This window comes from Perca flavescens, chromosome 11 (genome assembly GCF_004354835.1).
Source record: "Perca flavescens isolate YP-PL-M2 chromosome 11, PFLA_1.0, whole genome shotgun sequence".
Lineage (NCBI taxonomy): Eukaryota > Metazoa > Chordata > Actinopteri > Perciformes > Percidae > Perca > Perca flavescens.
In genome coordinates, this window is record NC_041341.1 from 25,309,564 (window position 1) to 25,332,401 (window position 22,838).

At 40.0% G+C, this 22,838-nt stretch overlaps 1 protein-coding gene across 3 annotated transcripts in view; it reads left to right on the forward strand.

The window, feature by feature from the left end:
* The window catches only part of epha3 (eph receptor A3), a 102,688-nt gene extending 80,421 nt beyond the window's left edge, over window positions 1-22,267 (forward strand). For 2 of the 3 annotated variants that reach the window (XM_028590510.1, XM_028590511.1), the window contains exons 13-18: window positions 894-1,103; window positions 3,436-3,585; window positions 4,854-5,047; window positions 11,408-11,563; window positions 18,077-18,194; window positions 19,607-22,267. In XM_028590510.1, the coding sequence (XP_028446311.1) occupies window positions 894-1,103; window positions 3,436-3,585; window positions 4,854-5,047; window positions 11,408-11,563; window positions 18,077-18,158 (792 nt within the window). In that variant the 3' untranslated portion in view covers window positions 18,159-18,194; window positions 19,607-22,267. The remainder of the gene's footprint in view (window positions 1-893; window positions 1,104-3,435; window positions 3,586-4,853; window positions 5,048-11,407; window positions 11,564-18,076; window positions 18,195-19,606) is intronic. The other variant, XM_028590512.1, reaches the window with a different exon arrangement.
* Window positions 22,268-22,838: the final 571 nt, after the last annotated feature.

A 22,838-nucleotide genomic window follows, 5' to 3' on the forward strand; every position in this document is an offset into this window, starting at 1 on the left:
GGAGCCTTGTGTAAACCCTGAGCAAAAACATCAACATCAACTGTCTAATGGTATTTCATCATCTCAGGCTCTCCTTCTGTCTTCTTTGTTTGTATTTCTTGCCCACTCAGACATATAGGCTTACTCACAAACACTCGTCGGTGTAAACTAGTGAACGCTTCTGATTGCCAATGCAAACAGAAAGAAATATGTTTTTTGTTTATATCTCATCCAGTCTGTAGAATGCTGCATCTAACCAGTTTGCAAACATTTTGTTGAGCTAAAAAATCCATTTGAGATCTTCCATTTGAGAAGGATTTTCCTATTACGACTTACGAAGGATCAACATCCATATGCTTTCATTGTAATATGTATCCATTTAAGCATTTTAAGCTATCAGTGTTGACAGTTTAAAATGAGAGGAGTACTGTAGCCTTGAAATACTGTATTTAGACTCTTAGGCATAGTCATGGATACTTATAACGAATCCAAACAAAATGTCACAGAAATCAGGTCATACAACTCAAGATAAAGGGCTTTCATTAGTCATCACAGAAGCCATTATATGATAAATATGTGCACCATATGTAATAAATAGCATCATATATGTGGTTGATAACTGGACTGGACTGATTAAAAAAAAAGAAGCATTTCAGTAATGTGATCCTAACTTCCATACACTACTGCCTCTCTGGCTTTGGTATATCACAGTTAAGCTGAAGAAGATGTACAGAATGTCAAAGGTGGTTTTTAAAGGTTAATGAAAATGCTGCAGTTACTTATGTAGAAAGGTTTCATTTCATGCAAATAGTCAGAAAGGTCAGACTCCTTTCGTGTTATATCATATATTAAATGTGTGGCCGTGTGTACCTCATGTTTTATTTCTTCCTTTCAATTTTCTTTCTTTCTTTTAGAAACACGATGCCCAGTTTACAGGCATCCAGTTGGTTGGCATGCTGCGTGGCATCGCCTCGGGCATGAAGTATCTGTCAGACATGGGCTACGTTCACCGAGACCTGGCAGCTCGAAACATCCTGGTCAACAGCAACCTGGTGTGTAAAGTGTCAGACTTCGGCCTGTCCCGAGTCCTGGAGGATGACCCGGAGGCTGCTTACACTACCAGGGTGAGCTGGAGCACAAACACAATCTGAGGACATAAATGACAGCAAGAACAAATATGTTGGGCACTGTGCTAGGGCACACCCTTTTTCTTCCAGGAATGTGTTACTTAAAATGTAATGTTACATAAAACTCTCTGAACACAACAATGGGATATAGTACTCAATACAATAGCTCTACAACTGGATACAGTTTCCTTTTAAAATCAGAATGATCTTTTATCCTCTCCAGCAAGAATGCCGACAAACCAAACGTTCTTGTCTTTATGCATACAGAATCCATCATAATGAGCTCCACATTTACACCTCTCACAAACACACATGCTGTGTACTTTCAGTATTTTCCCTCTTCCATTTTCCGACTATGGCAAGGGAGAAGAACATCAATAAAAACAGAGTTGTGATAAGACCGACCCAAAAATCCCCATAGCTTGGCCTCGCTGGATTACAGTACAGAAATGGCAAACATACACCAATTGGGAAGGTCATTGAGAGGACCGCTCCAAACACCATCTGCCTTGAAGGGACGCATTGCATCGTTGACCCATCCACCACACTTAGGTTTCATCCCAAAAGTGCAATTTCTACAGAATTTGATGAAGTTCATCATGTGACACCTGCCCATTGTCTCCTTCCATATTAATGATTTAACCTACTGTACGTGATACTCTCAACTCTCAGATCACGTTTACTTTGCAACTTGGCCTCAACTCTGAACTTTTTAGATATTGACACCTTAAAACCTGAACAACCACAGTTTGGATTAAAATGTATTTGATTTGCCAAAAACATCAATGGAATTTCCATAGCAATTTTACTGAACTGTGGGAACTCACTTAGTCTTAGATATTTGCTGAGCATATTTCTTGCAACGCCCCAAAGTATAGTGCTCGGGCAAGGAAAAATGTACATCTTAAGAGAAACCTTAAGAAAAAACTTACTGTAGTAGGTGAGACAATTCAGTTTTGAAAAAACAAGTGTCCACATCTTGGAGGTAAACATATGACAATTCGAGGAAATTTCATTTGTTTCACTTTCACAGCACATGTCACAAAATGAAACATTATGAGCAGGCACGCAATACTTCAGGCATTCATCTGTACCTTTTGCAGCGTGTGTGGTCATTTTCATCATAGGATCCTGTGCTCTAGACCATGCGTGCAGCCCCTTTAAACATAGTATAATTTGCCGTCTGAGAATTGCTTGTCAAATAAACAGTCAGTGTGCCGTTTGCCTTCCTCCCAGAAATACATAATCTAAAATAATAAAACACAATAATAAATTCTCATAACCGCTCCACACATACAGTAGAAGGAGATTTCCATCCAACCCTCACTAGAACTTTCTGTTATTTTTATACTTCTCTAGCCTTGACTTTTAAGGCAAAAACTATAGTTTTACTTTGTGTATGTTTCTGTGCATGTAAGTCAGTGCCTCCTAGTGTTTCTTGACGAATCAAGCAGTATGAGAGTGTGTTTTCGAAGTGGTATTTTGTGTGTATGTGTGTGTGTGACTACAGCACCGGGGCAAGAGCTGAGCATCTTGGCTGATATCTGTTAGCTTTGGCTGCCATCGGCCTCCTTTTCTCAGCTCCATTTTCTTCATTTGTCCTGCTTCTCAGCTAGAATGACAAATGCAGCAGACACTGAGAGGTCGTGCACAAAACTTTGGAGTTTAGTTTGATTAACATGTTGTGTTTTTTAGGTTGATGCAGATAGCATTTGATTAAAACTGAATATAGCCATACATTTTTGTACTTACAATAAGGTTCAATGTCACTTTATACTACTCCTTTTAAATCTGCTTTATCTATTTATTTATTTTTAATATTTCTGTAGCTTATATTTTGTTAAAAAGCAAATGAATCAATGTGACATAAATAACTCCTTTGAAGGTTTTACTGCAGGTCCTCTGCACCACTTAGTAATAATATTTCAGATAACTGCTACAGTCCTGGATCTGAGGTTGAGATCACCGTGCTCAGTCCAAACCACTGAGCCCATTGGGGTTAAAGGATTTCAGAACAGCTCATAAAATTGTCTGAATGTTTCAGGACATGTAGGCCTTTGCATGTGACATAAACCATGTGTATTGGCTGTAATACATCCAATATTACATGCATTACTTGCAGTCATTTCTGTAATATTTACACCATCAAAGTTATACCATAAAACTTAACACATTGTTGTCACCCAATGTCCTGTCAATCCATTTCTATTTTTGAGGATTATTTTGAATGTCTGATATGTGGTCTTGTATGAATTTTAAGAACAAAAGTGTAATGCCACTGGACTGACTGAAAGACTGATTTATCTTTCTCTTACTCTCTGTCGCTCAGGGAGGTAAGATCCCTATCCGGTGGACAGCTCCAGAGGCTATTGCCTACAGGAAGTTTACATCAGCCAGTGATGCTTGGAGTTATGGCATTGTGCTCTGGGAAGTCATGTCATATGGGGAACGGCCATACTGGGAGATGTCCAATCAGGATGTAAGTATTGCTATGTTGTCAAGTTCCTTTAGCAGGGGTGTCTGTGTGGCGCAGCCACCACAGCCAGCTTTGCACATTTGACAAGTTTTACTGATGAAGAGTAGTGTTTTTCCATTGCATGGTACGACTCGATTAGACTCTATACTTGACTTTCTCTTTTTTGGTTTTCCATTAGCAAAAGTTGCGGACAGTACCTGGTACTTTTTTTGGTACCACCTCCCTTAAGGTTCCAAAGGAGTTGACCCGATACTAAAAAAGGTGGAGTTAAAACGCTGCAGACCACTGATTGATCAGAGAGAATGGTCACTGGCGCAACACGAGACATCCTGCACAAACCCGCAATTTTGAAATATAGCTAAGCTACCATCAGTAGCTACCACAACAAGCTGAAGAGAGACAGGAAATGGGGGAGATAGAGGAGGTATGACCGCAGCAAAGAGCCTCAGGTCAGATTTGAACCAGGGCCGCTGGCAAGGACTGAGCCTACATGGGGCGCATGCTCTACCGCGCTCTAGATGCTGCCCCTCTCATCCCAAATTTGAAATAATGGCAGCCTTCAAAACTGCACCATACACTACTTACACTGCACCATATAATTGACGAAGTGCAGACATTCCTCTGTTTGGTTGCTGATGAAAGAATTCAGTCAGCGTTGCATTGACGATATTGTCACGACAGTTTCACTCAGCGTAGCTATGGCGATTAGTTGACAAGCCTGCCTACACTGAGAGGGTACTATACGCAGTGGAAAACAAAAAGAGAAAAAACTGGTATCAAAAAAGTGAGTTGAGTCAAGTCAAGCAGAGCCGTACGATGCAGTGGAAAACTAAGCATAAATAACCAGCAACTCCCACTGATTTAGATTAGATGTTTAGTTATGTCCAAAAGTCTTAACACATAGAAGAAAACAAGGGAATATAGTCCCACAGATGGGGTCAGGCACTTTTTATATACATGTATTTGTCAAGTACATTATACACACACAAGAAATGTATCTGCCTTTAATCCATCCCAACTAAATATGAGCAGTGGTCAGCCATAGTCAATTTGTAACGCCAGTACCTCAAAAAATAATTTTTTGCATGTCTTTATTGTGGGAGGAAACCCACGCAAACACAAGGATAACATGCAAACTCTACACAGAAAGGCCCTGCTTGGACATCAAATCCAGTACTCAGCAGTGCTTACTTGCTGTGAGGCAACAGATGATGAACACATCTTATCTGTAATTTCTCAAATCCTGTCTTTTCTTTCCTTCCTACATCCAGGTAATAAAGGCTGTAGATGAAGGATACCGCCTCCCCCCACCCATGGACTGCCCGGCTACCCTTTACCAGCTAATGTTGGACTGCTGGCAGAAAGAGAGGAACAACCGGCCCAAGTTTGAACAGATCGTCAGCATCCTGGATAAACTCATCCGCAACCCCGGTAGCCTCAAAATCACGGCCAACACCACATCCAGGTATCAGAAATATATTACACCTTTTATTTGTTTTCATTTCTTGTGTTTAGATCCCTTGCACCTGACTAACAAACGCCTGGCTCCAGGCAATCCAACACTTATACCTTTTCAATGCACAGCATTATGGGTTATTGCAGGTCAATGCACTTCCTGCTCTGGGATCACAAAGCATTGGGACCACAGATGTGGTTGGTAAAAAAGAGTTTTTGTATTATTTTTCAATCTTTGTCTCCCAAACGCCTGTTTGTTTTTGGAACCAGGCAGTACATGGGCTACATGAGTACATTAAAATTAGCTTGACTTATCACTCATTATCACGTATAACATATTCATATTTCCCTTTCCAATGCAGTGTAATTTCATATTCCTCTTTGCCTTTCAATTTTTGTTATGCTAAATTTTGTCCTGCTTTTAATCCTCCCTTATGCTTTGCTCCTTTCTTGGGACCACCATTCTCTCCCAGGGGGCCACGAAAAACCAGGGCAGCCCATGTACAGTTGTCCATTCTGAGCAGGGAAGGGGACAGGCACTGGGTCTACGGCAGACGGCCGTGGTATTATGGAGATGTCAAAGCTCATAACATTGACTAATGATTTCTTAAGAAAGTGAAAATAGGTCCCTTGGAGTTTGCATGTAATTTCCCTGATTGGCTTTTAACACTGGGCGAGCACAGGCTGGCCGACAGAGGCGGCTGTGGTGATTTATGAGAACTGTGTGTGTATGTGTGTATCTGCATGTGTGTGTGTGTGGTGGCGGCAGTTGTACTGCGGGAGCAGCTGCACTCAGCTCCACACACCTCGTTTGTCTCAGGGCTGTCCTGGCTGACTTATGGAGCACCCCCTCCTCCTCAAAGCCTAGACCAAAGCCTGGGACTTGAGCAGAGCATCTGGAGGCTTCAGGGGTGGGACCTAGTCAGAGTTTAGTGCCCCTGCATGTGGATGGAAAGGCACTCGGGTTAGTGGGCCAAGGTTGGATGTCAGAGACTTATTATGGGCCAACAGGAGCCCAGTCAAGGTTAGAGGCCACTGTCTAACTGATTGGTTTTACAGGGTGTCTAAAACCTAGGAGATCACAGGTTAGTCTGTTTTAAAATGTGTTTATTTGACATGACAACCCAGTCTCATGGCAGTACGTGAAATGGTCACGTTATCACGTTTTAGTCGTTTGTTTCGTGGTGGCCAGGACGAAAATGTAAACTAATGTATTTAAATGGGAAGCATATGTCGTGTTCACAGCACGTCTACGGTAGCGAGTGGTATTAAATGCCAAAAATCCACGTAAAGAGGTTGGTTGGGGTGGTGGATGGGTCAAACAATTCCGGACTTTCACCCAGGAGGCCGGACTTTCACCCCGGAGGCCAGGAATTGCGTCCCGCGTGTGGGGTTTTGTTTTCCGTTAACCGTCCCGTTATTGTCGCGTGTTCCCTGCGGCCGTCTCCCGGCGTGTGAGGTGTCCTCATCCGCGGCCATCTCCCGGCTTGTGAGGCGTTTGCTTTCCCCGTTAATCTCCGTATAGACCATTTTGTGCTGGCCACCACGAAACAAACAACAAAAACGTCCCTGTGAACACGTATCAATAGATTAAAAATAACGTGACTATTACACGAACTGCCCTGAGACCGGGTTGGACATGACATTGGCTGCAACTGAAGTGCTATAATACAACTAATGTGCAGTGGTCAGTAATGCATTGGTACATATGTACTTGGTTTGGGGTTTTACACAAACTATTTTCCTAAGACATACAATCTATTACATTACTCCTCTCTGTTTTTCATTTTCAAACAAAATCTGTCTGTAGAGAATTAGGATCTTTGGTTCATTTTTGGTAGTTAGGGCTGGGCTGGAAATGGGGTTGGAGTTGGAACAAGAGCCAACCCCTTCCCTGGTGAGGGGCTTGAGAGAAAGTAACTGGAACTGGGGCCGGGGGCCATGGCTGCAGATAGAACTGAGCTGAGATCTATGCTTGTGTGGATGTTGGCCTGTAACCACTATCCTTTTCTAAACATAACCAGGAGGTTTTTGTGCCTAAATCTAACAAAGCTGCAACCGTTTTGACCGTTATGTTCTCTGGTTTAGATATGATTATGGAAAAACACTTCCATGGGGCATATTTCCTGCCACCGCTAGGGGCGCTAATTCATGAAATTATAATTACAGGGTAGGAAAAAAGAGCCTACATCGTTGTATGGTTTAGAGGACTTGTTTTGGTACTAGGCATTGCAGATACAGTGCATTGAATACCAACAACTTTAAATTAAATGATCCAAATGCTAATATTTTGTGTATTTTACATGTAATGTGTTAGAATATAAGCAAATTTAAAAAGTACAATTCTGCATTGAAACACTGGCTGATGATACATATTAAGAATCCAGAGTAGGAGCTGTGCATGCTTGACTGGAATCAAATCAAAATGTCACACTTGAATCAATTTAGGTTAGTAATTTCCCTCAGACCACCTTTGTATTGATTTAAACTACATCCTATCCATCACATCCAACAGAGGCAGAGGATACCAAATAACCTCATATCAAAACTTGAAATCAAAGGCCAAATATTGGGCCTATACAGCACATCAGTAACCCCTAACCCTAACCCTCTCCCAGAGCTTTGTCCCTTTAACACAGTGAGAGGTGAAGTCCTCCCACTCTGTCCTGCCTACATGTATCTGCTCAAGCTCTTCTCCTCATCCACCTCGCTCCTCCCTTGAGAGCTCTAAAAACTAGAGACTACACAGCCCTGGTTATTTAGAGGTCAAAAGAATGAAAGATAGAGCAGAAACAGGAAGGGAAATGAAAATAACAAGGGGGGGGGTAGACTTTATTTTCTCTCCGGTGTATTTATACTTCCTTCTGTACGAGCGGGTGTTTTCTGCGTTTTTATATGGTGTTAAGTCCAGGAGGGGTTTTAAACCGCCCTCTGCCGTCAGACAGATGCTTTCTTTTTCCTTTATGTTTTTCTCTTCATAGCATCCCTCTGTTTCTGTTTCCTCTCCAATCATCTTGTCTCTTGAGCTGCCGTGAGATGTTGCCGAAAAGCAAAACAATAAAGGAAACAAAGAGAATGATAAGGAAGGGGAAACAAGGTCATTTTCAGTTTATCTCTCAAAGGAAACAGGAGAGGGGTAAAGAAAGCCAAGAATGAAGGCGAGGATGAGATCAGAGGAGGAAAAGAAGAAAAGTGTTACAGGAAAGGAGAGGAGAGGATCAATTATCCGGCAAAAAAGATGAACATTCACCCCAAAAGTTGTTATCCAAGACATTTCGATATAACTAACTTTTTTTTTTAGCAAATGTATATATCAGAAAAAAGTCAGTCATAACCATCATAATCGCTCCTTTACGCTACATTTTAAAAAAAAGTACCAAGAGAATTTCCTTCTTTTCCCCTCTTGCAAACCTCCCCCACTCTAGCCCCCGATTCCCTCCTTTTCCTACAAACCAGTCTCTCCAGGGGGACCTGGGAGGCCCTCAGCATTTTGACAGTCCTCTGATCTGGCAGCGAAAGACTCAATCATTGTAACAACACCCACTCTACTGCCTCAAATGCATCTTTTTTCAACCCTTTTTCCTCTCTTGGTTTGAGTTGTCATCTCGCTTTTCTTCTCCATACAGCTTAATATGGTGTTTTTGTCTGTTGCTGGATGGCAGCTTGCTATTTTTCTATTTTAACATGCTGTTGATTGTATTTTGCTTCTTGAAATCAAAACATATTGCATTGGCATGAAATTTAAAGAGTTTGTACCAGTATAATAAGGTACCTCTCATCTCTAACACACAAGAAAAACCAAAAAAAATATGTTACCTTTGTAAGTATACTCACAACTCAACTGAAAAAGTTTTAATTTACCATTATTCACAATAATAACATACATACATGTAATGTTCAACATATACTGTACCAGTATGTGTAGCTATGCAAACTCTTTATTTGAGATAAGAGATAGCTAATAAATGATACATGTATTCCCAAAAGAATTGAGGAAGTGTGTATTTGCAAAACATTCTTACTCCCAGCATGTCAAAAAGAGTAGTATTTGGTGTTGGTTACTGACGCAAAAAGTCTGCTTTAGCATCTACCCCTTTGGCGTCATAGACACGCTTGGTCATGACTCTTGGCACCACTATTTGACGCTCTGAGTCAGGATGTCAATTGACTGACATGCAGCACAAGAACAAGACAGTTAGTTTGGAAAAGATCGTGGGTGGGGTTGCAAAATGTACCCGGAACAAGAACGGGACATGAACCTGGGTTGGGTGAAAGTCCTGAGTTGGTTGATCCATCCACCAACCAAACCAACCTCTGCACGCAGATTATCAGTCTTTCATACTACTCGCTACCATTGTCGCTCTTAATACGAGTTTTTCACAAGAATTTCACGAGTTGGGAGTGAGAACGGGTTGGTATTTGTTATATATTTAAATTCATAATTTTACAAACATTCCTTTCAATTCCAATGCCCTTTTCACAAAAAAGGTTAATTTACAAAAACTCAATTTAAATTTGAAACAATCTTAGCAAAATAAATTGTTTTAGTCGATTTTTTTCTAATCTAATTCCCTTAAGTTAGCCTAACCTTGGGATACAATTTCCCAGCTTTCTCACACATAGTGGTTTCAAACTTCCCTGCCAATCCAAATCAATCAGGTGGAGGTTGACTTCCTGGTATTTTAATGAGTTCATTTACAAGGCTATGAATAGTATTCCCTGAAAGATAACTACCCTTTTTTCTGTCCTGTCCTGTCTTGTCCTGCTCTATTCCCTTATGTGCGTGTGTGTGTGTTTGTGTGCTATCTTGACGCAGGTGCCTTTGTCTACTCTGCAAGAAAGGTGCATTGTGTCCTGTGCAAAGTGCCTTTGCAACCCAGTTTTAAATGCCACTCAGCAATTAACACACAAAATGCTCCAACGAATGCCTTTTTTGGCTATTGATTATTATGTTTTGGGTCCCAGTTTGACCTAATTTGGTTTGACCTGGTTTCCCATTTCCTGACTTGATGTGATCATGTTTTACAACAGCAAAGTATGCCACATTTGTATTAAGCACAGCATCAGTAGTGACTTTAGAGATTGGACACGGACAAAGGAAATAGCTTTCTTTGTCATCGTCAGCATCCCCTCCACTCTCTTCTCTTGCTCTCTCCGTATGTCTTTCTTACTCTCTCATCCTTCCTCTTCCCCCGTCTTTGGCAACCATCAATCAGAGCGAGTCAGAACAGCGCCTGCAGCCATTCCTTCACCCTCTACTGTTGACTGAGCACTCTAAAGCCCAACGCGGTGCATTTAATTTGATTTGATCCAATTGAAACCATCAAGTCTAATCAGATCTAATGTTGAATTTTGCCGCATGGTACATGTACTGCAGGAAACGGTAATGACATTAGACAGAAAACTAATGCCGCTTTTGTTAGTAATCTTGTTCTTGAATATGTTAAATACATTATGGAAATATTTTGTGTGATGGTTCGATTTCCCCCTTGTATTCAAAGCCCAAAGGCACTATGCAGGTTTACTGTATAAGGAGCAGACACATATGGTCATATATGTGTGTGTGTGTGTGTGTGTGTGTGTGTGTGTGTGTGTGTGTGTGTGTGTGTGTGTGTGTGTGTGTGTGTGTGTGTCTCCCTAAAGAGTGCTGCACAATCAGATTAAGAAATCTGGTTTGCATTTAGTTCTGTATAGGTATGCAAGCACAGAATGTTTAAAATAGTATTGACGTATGTTAAAATATGTAAATATAATTACATCAAAATGAACACAAATTCTTTCTAAAACATTTGATACATCTATATAATGCTGTGTAACAGATGTTTTAACACATAACAATTAACAAACTAATATGGACAAACTAGTCGGGAAAGGTTGTATTTCATGTGCAGGAGTGTGGCATTTAAATCTGACAATGATCTATGCAATCCTGGAGCCCATCATGACACTGCTACATAGTGCTACATAGTGTTACCAGTGCACAAATGACAAGCAATTAACAACATCAATGGTTTAAATGGAATAGCATGGTTCAAGGCAAACAGTGCTGCAATGTATGCTGCTGCTAAAATAGCATTCCATGAGCCCTACCACATATGGACTGTTTTTTTTAATATACACTTTGAGTTCTCTGTATGCTTGTGGGGAGTGACAGAGCTTATACACAACTCACAACACTTAGTATTCACATCGTAATAAATTCATTATACAAGAGCTGATGAGGGTGATGCTAATGCCTTTGTGTTTCTGAAATAACGCTATAAACTCCATTTTATTCATCTGACTATGTTACAGGCCATTACCCAAGGACATTTGTTTATTCATAGTCAATTAACGTTTTTATGTTACTCCTTCTCCTGTGTCCCCTCAGGCCGGCCAACCTGTTGTTGGACAGGAGCAGTTCAGAGGTTCCCTCGATGGGTACGCTGGGTGAATGGATGGATGGAATGAGGACTTTGCCCTGCAAAGAGGCCTTCTCTGGGGTCAGCTACAGCTCCTGTGACACCCTGGCCAAGACCTCCACCGAGTAAGACACACACACACACACACACACACACACACACACACACACACACACACACACACACACACACACACACACACACACACACACACACACACACACACACACACACACTAAGATCCTCTGCCCATTCATGTCAGCAGTGTTTACAGGTCCCCAGTACCCTGGCAAGGCCCAGGAATTTGAAGAGGCTCTTGGTGAAGAACACACACATACACACACACACACACACACACACACACACACACACACTCTTGCTCTCAGTAAGTAAAGAAAGCTATAGAGCCCTTACTAAAGGTATCCAGATGAGTCATGGTAATTCATAATGACAGGTCTTTAGCCACGCTCTCAATGTTGCAAGTATGACCACAGAGGGAGAAGGTGAAAGCATTAAAAGAAAGAGAGATAAGTATAGAGACAAAAAAAAGAGAAAGAAAGAGAGAGGACAAGAGTTGTGAGTTCCATAAGGGAGAGGGGATAAGAGAGAACCTATTGAGTGAGGGAATGAGAGGGGAGATTTGACAAGATAAAAGGGAAGAGAGACGGGCCTTTGAAAGAGTGAATAAAGGCATAGCTGTCAAATAGGTATGCATGGCATTCTGTACTGTAAAGCATTCAAATGCAGAGCAAAGATCAAGCAAAGATTTTCAGAAAACTTTGGAAGCCAAATTTAAAGAAATCAGAGAGCACACACTGCATGACCTACAATATGTTCTCTTCAAGTTGAGTATGATTATGTGGTCAAATCTTGTTGGAGAAATTCTTCTAGTTCTCTTAAAAATTACAGTCGATGCTGTGATAAATCAAATATTAATAATTTACTTTACTTACAGGAGCAAGATTCAAAAAGGTCAGAAAAAGTATTTGCCCTGTACCGGGGTTAGCTTCTGTTTCGAGGAAAGTGGGCTTTGTGTTCTCCTTTACCTTGTTAAGGTAAGCTAGGTTAGCCTCCTTGTGAGCGCTTCTCAAATGTACTTTCAAATTCGTGGGATTTTTCCCTAAAATAAATTGTCCACATATTTTACCACCTTCAACTAAAAGGCACTTGCTTTAATCTGACACAGTCATAATCATATAGGAATCTGCCGCTTTCTTCTGACATTTGGTACCGCCATGATCCCAGGCGAGGGGCACGGACTATATTGTGTTCAATTTGACATGGAATGTCGGAATTTCTTGGTTCCCAGTCAGAAACTATATATGTCTATGGCATAAATTGTATAAAACAGGTCTATGGTCGGAAATGTCAACTCTGAAAGATATAACGTTATTTGCTCTATGAAAGACATTGACAAAGACGAAAACTAAGGACATTTACTCGATAATTTTATTTTAGTTAGTTTTGCAAACAGACATTAGAGTTTAAGTTAGTTGTCGTTTTTTATAATGCCTTGTTTTCATTTATTTTTCAGTTAACGACAATGTTTTTTCCCACCTAGTTTTCGCGATTTCGTACGTTTTCGTTAACGATTATAATCTTGGTTCCCTGAAGTTCCTTCATAGTGCCTGCTCATGACAAAGTTGATTCAGTCAGGCATTTATGACATACAGTACCTAAGCCCTTCCTGAGGCCAAATGGTAAATGGTAAATCTATGTTCATAGAAAAACTTATTTGTAAATACTATTTCACCAAGATTTCTTTGACAAATTATTCATGATTAATATTTTAATGTTGAGGCAACTTTGGTTCCTTCAACATAACCACGTGATTGTTGTTTTTTGGTTAAAATATTGAAGTCAACACTGACGACACACATCCTGGATGTGAACATGTACGTATGTAAATGAATGAATGTAATCCAGCAATTATTAATTCTATTTTTTTTTTGTTCGAGGTTGAGAGTTTTACATGTTTGTAGTATGAGGGACTTTTGGTGGGAAATTAGATTAGTGTCTGGGTATTTGTCACAGTAGAGGGTTTAGTAGATTAATGTCCCTGGATAAAGGAGAGCTAGTACCAGAGACAGAGATTAGAGGTCTTACTCTGCTGATAGGATCAGCAGGCTGACAAAGGGTTCTGCGATAGTAGATCAGGTTTTGGAAAGAGTCCTGTGCTGGCAGACTGAAAGGAATTATGATTTCCAAGCACAGTGATAACAGAAATGCAGATTATACAGATGAACACGCTGCCTTTAGACTTACAGGTCAGACTACAGCTACTTGGGAAAATGAAGGACAGCTGACTAGTTTTTTTGTTGTTTTCTTTTTTCTCAAAGTCAGAATGTAGACATTCTCTGTCACTTTGTCTCAGTCTTTCTCTCTTTCTCTCTCCCTAGCTCTTTTGGCCTGCTGCTGCTTTAATTGATGTGGAATGTGACCGGGTAAATAATTGGACATTTCTAATCATTGTGATCAAAGCAGCCATTCACTGTGGTGATGGCAGCAGCGGGGGCAGTTGTGGAGTGGTGGTCAGTGCTGCAACTCCTGTCAATAGCTATAGTCATTAGCAGTGTTAAGCTTTATATGTTAGAAAGAAGCAGTGCGTAATGTGTGCCCTTTTATATAGTGATGAATCGTCGAGTTGATGTCACTAGTTGGCCAGTATAGGAGCCCTTAAAAGTATTATAAAGTAAATAGGAGTTGGCCACATTGGCAACTATAAATTGCAATGACTTGTAACTGAAACGTATCTCAATCAGGAGAAACAAGTGAATGTAGTAAAGATGAAAGTTTACAACAACAGATGATATAGTATAGTTAAGTCTTGGCACAAAGTCTTTGACACTTAAACTCTACAGGGAGATTTGTAACCGAGGGGTGTCTGCCCTGAGCAGCAGCAAGATAAATCCCCCCATGGAGTCCAGACACTGGTGGTGGGGTTGGTGGCTGATGATTCTGCTGAGTCTGATGGAGCTGATGGAGCTGAAGAATCTGTGAAAACTGGCGGTGATTGGAAGGTGGAGGGGCGCTTTGACATTTGCAACAATTTAAACTAAAATGACAGCTGACAGCAACAGAGAGGAGAACAGATTTAGTAACAGTGTTACAGCCGTTAACATGCCGCGTGCATAACAGCAGAATGAATGTACTAAAAGCAGATAGAGAATATAGTCTATATTTAAAGTGTAAAGTGCAGGTTAACCACCACAACCAATTAATATGTAAATAAAGTGCTCAATATGTATATATTTAAACATTTCTGTCTCAAAATGCGTTAAAATAACATTTATTGGGGTTTGTTCAAAGGTAGCATGTTCAAAGGTAACTGGGTGATGACATCATAAGAGGGAGTAGCAACCCATAGCAGGTACATAGACAGGCCAACAATGGGACAATTTTATCCTTTTTCGGCATCTTATTTATCACTAAATTCACTTCTGACAACGTTTTAGGCGAGAAATTAACTGTTTAGATTTTGAATATAGGCAGTCTTGCGAAAATTGTTGCTAAATTGACTATTTGCTTCAAAGTTTTCTCTCGTGACGGGTCATTTGTTTAAATAGCACAACACATGTCCATCATAAGATTAACGGGAACCTGTGGTTAACTGTCTTTTCGGAGATAAACTCAACAAGCACCTGACAACCTCGCTGGCCAGCCGTCTTTCACACACACACGGCCACACACACACACAGCGCCACAGCGCAGCAGGCAGAGGAGAGAGTGGGTCACAGAGGCAGCAGTAAAATCAGCCCACTTTGTAGCCACAAACCTCACCCAGGCACCAATCAGCCATTTGTCCTGGTGGACCCTCTGCCCTGTTTCTGATGTACTCGTACATCCCGCACAAACACAATAGTTTACCATTTTAGCTAGCTAGGTCTCCAACATAACTGCTAGCCTACTAGCTGTTAGACTCTTGGAGTCCCTCTTATGACGTCACACCCACCTAGTGGAAGGGAGGGGGAGTGCTTAAAACCACTGTAAAAAGTACCAACTTTTTCGATTATATTCAGCATTTTGTTATAAAAAGCCATACAAAACAATGGCTATAATCTTTATGTTTAATAAACACATTGCTTAACTTCATGAAAAATGTAACCTGCAATTTACACTTTAAACAGAGGCAGCAGCAGGATAATAGGCTTGCAATTTAGGTGTGTCACAGTGCTATTTGATAGATGAGATTAGCTGATGTGACCACCTGAGCATGCATGAGAGCATTTAATGCAGATGCAAGAGGAATATAACTGCAGGCCTTAGCATGCAAAAGTATAGTCTTTGTGACTAAATTTATGTTATAGCTTTATTAGAACTTAATTTTCACAAATAAAATAATAAAAACAAAAACATTAAAAGGCTATTATTAGATTGTTTGACATGATTCTTTGTACCAAAGATACCAAATGAACAAGCTGTCTCTTTTGTCAGGTGTACCATACAAAAGATAAATTTTGTCTATTGACATTTCTAATGCCATTTATTTAATGGATATGTTAATCAGTGAAAAGTTCTCTTTAGTCAACATATTACAAAACAAAAAAGCTTACACTGCAGACTGAGTTGTATGGTGAGGGTATTGACACAACACACCTCAGATTAACTGCACTAACCCCCCCGCTAAATAAATCATATTGGCCTATGATGCTTTTTCTGTAGCTAGATGCTAAATTGGATCACTGCAGTATTAATCCACTGAAGACTGAGGCTATGGCACTCAAGGCTAGCTCAGCCAAAAGGCTAGCAGCCCTGGCTGAAGCTATGCATTGCTCAGTATAGATTGCTCTATTGATTTGTACAGTCTTAATCTAGTCCTTGATATTCAGCACAAGGCTTGGCAATGCTCTGACCTCCGAGGAACAGTAATCATACTTGGCTGCAGTGTGCTGACTCATCTGCTGGAGTAATTTAAGTCCTTTTTCAAGATGGTGGAATGGATTGACTAGGAAATACCGCATCATTTGGACTATTTTCTTCATCTACAAAGAGTGCATGCAAAGTTCACATCAGGTATTTCAGGAAGTGACCTATACTACTTTACAAAGGTAAAGTTGTTGTTGTTGTTGTTGTTCTTGTACAACCACATATAGTATAGTACATATGGTCAGGACCCTTTCTGGTACCCAAACCTTACCCAGCATCCACTTTCTTCCAGCAACTCAAAACGTGACACAACAAATTAGACAATGACTTGTGCCTATGTGTATTTATAAAGTGATGCAGTGGTTAAAGTTGGATGGTGAAAAAATTCATGAAAAACACCATAATTCACGTTTAACTACACTGAAGCAAACATACCCTGCAGACGTTATAGTCTGTGATGGTGGGAATTGCTGGGCACTGTGACATGCATGCTTTAGAAAGAAACTTATAACTGTTAATCTTTTTCATGTGATGGTTTGTGTTTAAGTATGATTTATAATCTTACTTGTTTCATCAGTTGGATCTTGAGATGATCCATATCCAAGATGAAGATAAAGTTTATTTACACTCATTACTTTTTTTATGAAGAGAGCATGTTGGCTGAAAAATGCATAATATGGCTTTGGTGATGCAAAGAGAAGATGACAACATAACTGCTTTGACTCTCAATGGGACAGGATAAAGGCACAACAAACATACATTTTGTTAGTGTTGAAAATGTATACAAAATGCCTAATTCATCCAAACTTGTCAAAATGTGGTTCAACTGTCCACAATAACTTTAAGTGGGAACATTTCCTGAAACCCCATGACATAATGGGAAAGCCACAACAGTGCATTGAATAGTTTATGCCTAGTTAAAGAACAACTTTACTGCACACAAGTTAAAGTTCATCTCCCTATGAAATTATAATGTGTTGCAACTTGAAACTGATGTGTTAATGTCATGGTGTTTCTTATTTTTCTTGCTTTTCAAATGGCATTGCACTCTTGGACAGCCTAGTTGGAGGGTGGGGGTGTGGCCTTGACCAACTGCCACTTTGCTCGTTTGAAAGCCATGATGTCTCTCTCTCATGGGTGGGCCAAATTCTCTGGGAGTGCAAAGCAGAGAATGGGGAGGTAACCTTACTCCTTATGACCTCCTAAGGAGAAGATTCCAGATTGGCCCATCTGAGCTTTCATTTTCTCAAAGGCAGAGCAGGATACCCAGGGCTCGGTTTACATCTATTGCCATTTCTAGCCTCTGTGGGACCATAGGCAGGCTGGGGGAACTTATATTAAGGTTAAAAAACCTCATAAAGTGAAGTTTTCATGCCATGGGACCTTTAACTTTTTAGCTTAATTTTATCATTAATATTATTATTATTGAGTTAGTTGTCAGAGTTGATTTGGTATTTTTAAGCTGAGATTAAATCTTTTTGCCAAAATGTCTACTAGCAACTAATGAATATGGGATTTATGCATATTCATCATAAAATGTTTGCTACCATGTTCACAAACATAGAAGGTACTGTCCATGTTACTTTAAGTTCAGAGCATCTTTATTTCCTGACTTTAACATAAATGTTTGATTTACATTGTATGGATAAATCCTCATGATTTAGCCTGATTTATTGCAACTACGATGTGCTTCAGATACCATTCTAGAGAAAGCACAAATGAATGACATCCAGTTTAATGTGTTAATGTTGCTGGGCCTGGCTGTGTCTCAGTAGAGTGGTTCTGACGGAGGTCTACGTCACACCGGCCACTTGCCCAGAATGGGAGCCATCCATGGGAATCACCACTCTCTAACGCCCAGCTCCTCTCCGCCTCCTCAGGCTCTGGATGGTGGGTGGAGGACAGAGACGTACCCGGAGCAGTAACCTACCTCCAGAATCACTGATGGGCTTTCACATGTCTGACTTTTAAAGGGATAGTTCAGTGATAACTCAATAGCTGTGTTTCTATCCAACTGTCAGCTGCAACCTCAAACAAAAGTAAAATTTAACAACAGGCTCCCAATCAGATACTGCATTATTAGTGTATGGATGGAAACCTAGCTATTGTCTATCTATGGCACATTGGTGCTGTTTGTTACTGCAAAATGCAAAAACCTCTTTGGTTTTGTCGAGTGTAAACTTCATGGAAATACCCAATCAATTGCACAGTTTACATTTAAAGCATTACTTAATTTGAGTGAACTATCCCTTTACATTGTAGCACAGAGTGAAACAATTTTGTGATTTTTGTTATCACTTTCAGTTTCTGGCTGGTCAAGATGTTTCTAAATGTCTGCTATTGTGGCTGCTCTGGAGAACTAAATGCTCTGTTTGCATCTCAATAATACAAACTTTATTGTGACCATTTTGGAATAACACTCAAATGTATTAATGGCGAAAGTGTTTCTTGTAGTAATGCCACCACTCCGACTGCAACTCCTCTGCTTCTACTAATACAATACCATTATTATTACTTATAGAAGAGAAAATAGATTAGTCTTAACATGCACTGTGACTTCTTCTGTACTGTAATATCAACAATGCTTTGTGTGTCCTATGTATTTTTAGGTATGTTTCAAAAAGGGCTTACTGTTTTAATAGATCTGTCTAACTACTGTGTGTATTTGATGTGTACAATGTATAACATGTGAAACTGGCATTGTACAGTAGCTCTTATTTATGTAAAAATAACAATCCTGTGCTTCCAAATGCTCTTTTTACACATGAATGCATATAACTAATCTTTTTCAAGCTTCTAAGAGTATTAACAAGTTAACAGATTTATCTGAATCAAAGTGTAATATCCTACACATGTACCAGTGCTGCTCCTCTCAACATACTTATACCTACCTTGTCAAAGAAATCCAGGTCCATGCAATGCAGGGAACTAGGGCTTTTGTGCAACCATGGCCCTCCCATGCCATTTCCTCCACTGACAGGGTCATAATAGTAGCTGTCAGAGTAGCCCCATAGGCTCACCTCCCTGTTTGTTGGTAATCGAGAGTGGAGGCAACACCCTCTCCACCCCTAGACCCCACTTCAGAGATTTGGCAGTCCAGTGGCCTTCTGGGAAATGCAGTCCTTTGTGAATGACAGATGCATGGGAAAGTGAAGGGAGCAGCGCTGGGAGCATGTCATTAAATGTCACATCCTCCATCACTAATGCACACTTTCCATCTTTTTTCTTTCCATCTCTCCCTCCCTGATTGTGTCTACCTCTTCCACCCCCCCCACTCTCTCTCCCTCTCCTTCACAAACCAGGGATCTAAAAAAGGTTGGAGTGACTATTGTAGGACCGCAGAAGAAGATCGTGAGCAGCCTCAAAGCCCTAGATTCCCACACCAAGAATGGCCCAGTACCTGTTTAAGAAATGAACTCATCAAGTAAAAAAAACCAGAGACTTGTCTGTCGGTGTGGTTGCTAATCACAGTCTAACACAGTGGCTTCATACGTAAACTGGAAACGGATGGAGAAATATGATCTAAATTAGAGCTTTCGTTGTTTCGTTGGAAGACTATATCAAGTCCCGACAGGGAAACGGGAACGAGTTCAGTGCAGTCCTGCCAGCTAGTTAACTGGCTGACTCTTTGACCGTCCATCCATCCATGCCCAAGTTGAGATGCCTTACAGACAAATAGGAGGGTAGAGAGAGCAGGGGATAGTCAATGAGGTCAGGAACACCTGCCTGGGGATTAAAACTGGGACTGGCCAAGGATTGGGCAAGGACTGGACTAACATAAAGCCGGAGCTCTCCAATATTGGCTAAGCTGGACAGCATAGCCTTCCCTTTAGAGCTAAAAAGGGGACGGGCATGCTCACAGTCTCCTCCCTCCACACCTGACTAAGCAGCCCGTGGAAAAAGTTGGTGAAATGGCTGAGATACCATGTGTAGAAGAGCATGGCAGACAGCAGCAGCTCCCCTGGATGTGGACCCTTCCTGGACTAATGAGGTCTGAGGCGTGAGATTTTGTTGGAACTACCTATATTTACTGTCTCGATCCATGAGAGAACTGACCTGGTATGAACACACCTAGATGTTAACCGAGCCATTTTAGTCTGTAGTTCTAAACTATAGCATTTGCATTCAGTAGACATGTCACATAAAAGCAATAATTATGATAATCAGTTAAGTAGTATCATTGTACGGAAGCCATGAGTCTGTCACATGTACAATGTATTGAACGCTGTGCTTTGAAGGTACAGGGGCCATAACACTTCACACACATCATTTTCTTTATGGTGAAATATATGTTCTATGTGCTTATATGAACAGATAATGTACAGTTATAGTGCCGTTCCCTCATCCCAATGCCCTTTGTGTGAAATCTCAGGATGTATACGTTATTCGTTCTATTTTCGCTAACAAGGGGAAACAGTCAGAGGGAATGGAGCACAGCCAGTTATTGAGAGTACAGGTTAGGAAAGACAGCTAAAAGGAAAATGTAAGAGAGACATTTATAAGAGGAAAAAAGGAGAATTTAAATAGGTTGAAATGGAGTCATTCAGGCCTCTGCTCCAGACATTCTTGTTGTTTTCCAGAAGTGTTTGAAACTAAAAGCAAGTTTGTGCTTGAGTTTCTTCTTCAGGTAGGAAAGGTTAACAACATCAACCCCACACAACATCAGGTATCAGTTTCTTTCAGTGCGTACGCTTAGTTCAAAAGGTTGAGATCAACACTGCTGGTCTGAGGGTGTTGTAGTCTTATTAACAAAAGCCATGCAGGATCTGAAATTTGCTGTAAAAAAACGTTTGAAGTATGAAATTAATCCATACATCCTGGTGTAAAAAGTAGAGTGCCTCCTCTAGTTGGGTTGGATCGTGGTGGGATCGCCAAGCAAAAAGCTCCAGTTTTGATTTATTTTCCACAAAGCCTGTGTTCTCATTGGGGCATAGGGTTTTCTCATCACTGCCAAGGTGTGAAAATGCCCTGAAAGAGATGAAACACTTCCAATAAATGATTGCTTTCTGAGATACTTTATAGTACAATATATGTCCAGGATGGGATTTCCTAAAGGCACCTTAGAAGATCTTTGTACTATAAAGTACAGACTTAAAGACTTTAAGTTAGTCTCCTGCTTTAATGTCACCCAGTCAATCCCTCAGTGCAACACATACACGGTATTTCTAAACTGGCACTTTGTGCTGTTGGCTGGATAATATTTAACCCCAAGGGTACTATCTTTAAGCGTCTTCCAAGCACTTACTAGAAAATATTTTAGCACTTTGAAATGAAAATGGTAATGCCTTGGTATAGACTAAGCTTATGAAATGAAAAGGTGTGATTTTGGTGCTTTTGGGAAACCCTATTCAGTGCGTCAGTCGGTCCTCTGTTACTCGCTCTACCTGTGGATGCTGCTGTTGCTGCTATGTGTTCTAATTAGCATGTACATAATGTAAACCATCATAATGATAGCAACTAGCTCTACAGATCCCACTATATGTACATGGCCATCCCTCTTTGTACAAATGTTTGTATGTATAAAAGAATGAATTAAAATTGTGCAACATTTTTAATTAAAAAAGAGACAAAAAATTATCTGTATTTTATTTTATCTTTTGGATTATATTTGTCTGCTTTGTTTTTTCTACAATAAAAAGGCAATTATGATTACATTATTATTTATTTGTTAACATAAAGCGCAATATTGATGTTTTTTTTTGTAACTTACAGTAAATTATGTGTCAGTGCTATCTGTGTTTTGGTTTTAACTTACTTTATAAACCTGGGACATCTGAGAGAGCAATACTGTTATGCATCCTATATCCAGATCCTTCATTTTCTGTCTCAAGACTGACCCGTGTGTCTGTGTGAGAGTTTAAGTGTGCAAATGTAGATCGCCTTGTCTACTAATGTAAAATGATTTGTAGTGGAAACATTTATATTTTTATAATAAATATTCGCAAAATATTTTCCAAAAGATGGATCATGATAGACCTGCTCCTGTGTTTTTATTCTATAATGTGATCATGTCACAGAACAATACATGATGCGGCTTTTCTTTTAACTCTTTAAAAGGTATTTCCATATGTTTAACAGATCACAAGTGATAGTCAAACACTCATAACTCAGATGTCATTTTTTTATTTAACATTCCATAGACCAGTCTTTTGGCACATCTTGTCTTCTTCAGGATAAAAGCAAGCAATCATCTGACTTGACATATATAGTGCACATAACATGTGTTTCAAATCAGTTCATTGGGCAATCAACATGAACAAAGAAGAAGTCCATATAAAGGTCATTCATAGCCAAGATAGGTCTTCGCCATCAATGTCCACACTCTAAGAATTAGCAAATAGAATTTAAAGTAAAAACTGCAAAGTAGAAAAATATCTTAATGTTCTTTTTCAAATTGAGCAATACATCTACAAAATAATATAGATGAACAACTGAGTGACACAGGCAATTTATATAGTCAAGTAAACAAAGTTAATTAATTCTAAGTAAAATCAGATCAGTAAAGATCAGTAAAAAAAATAAGCCTATAAAATC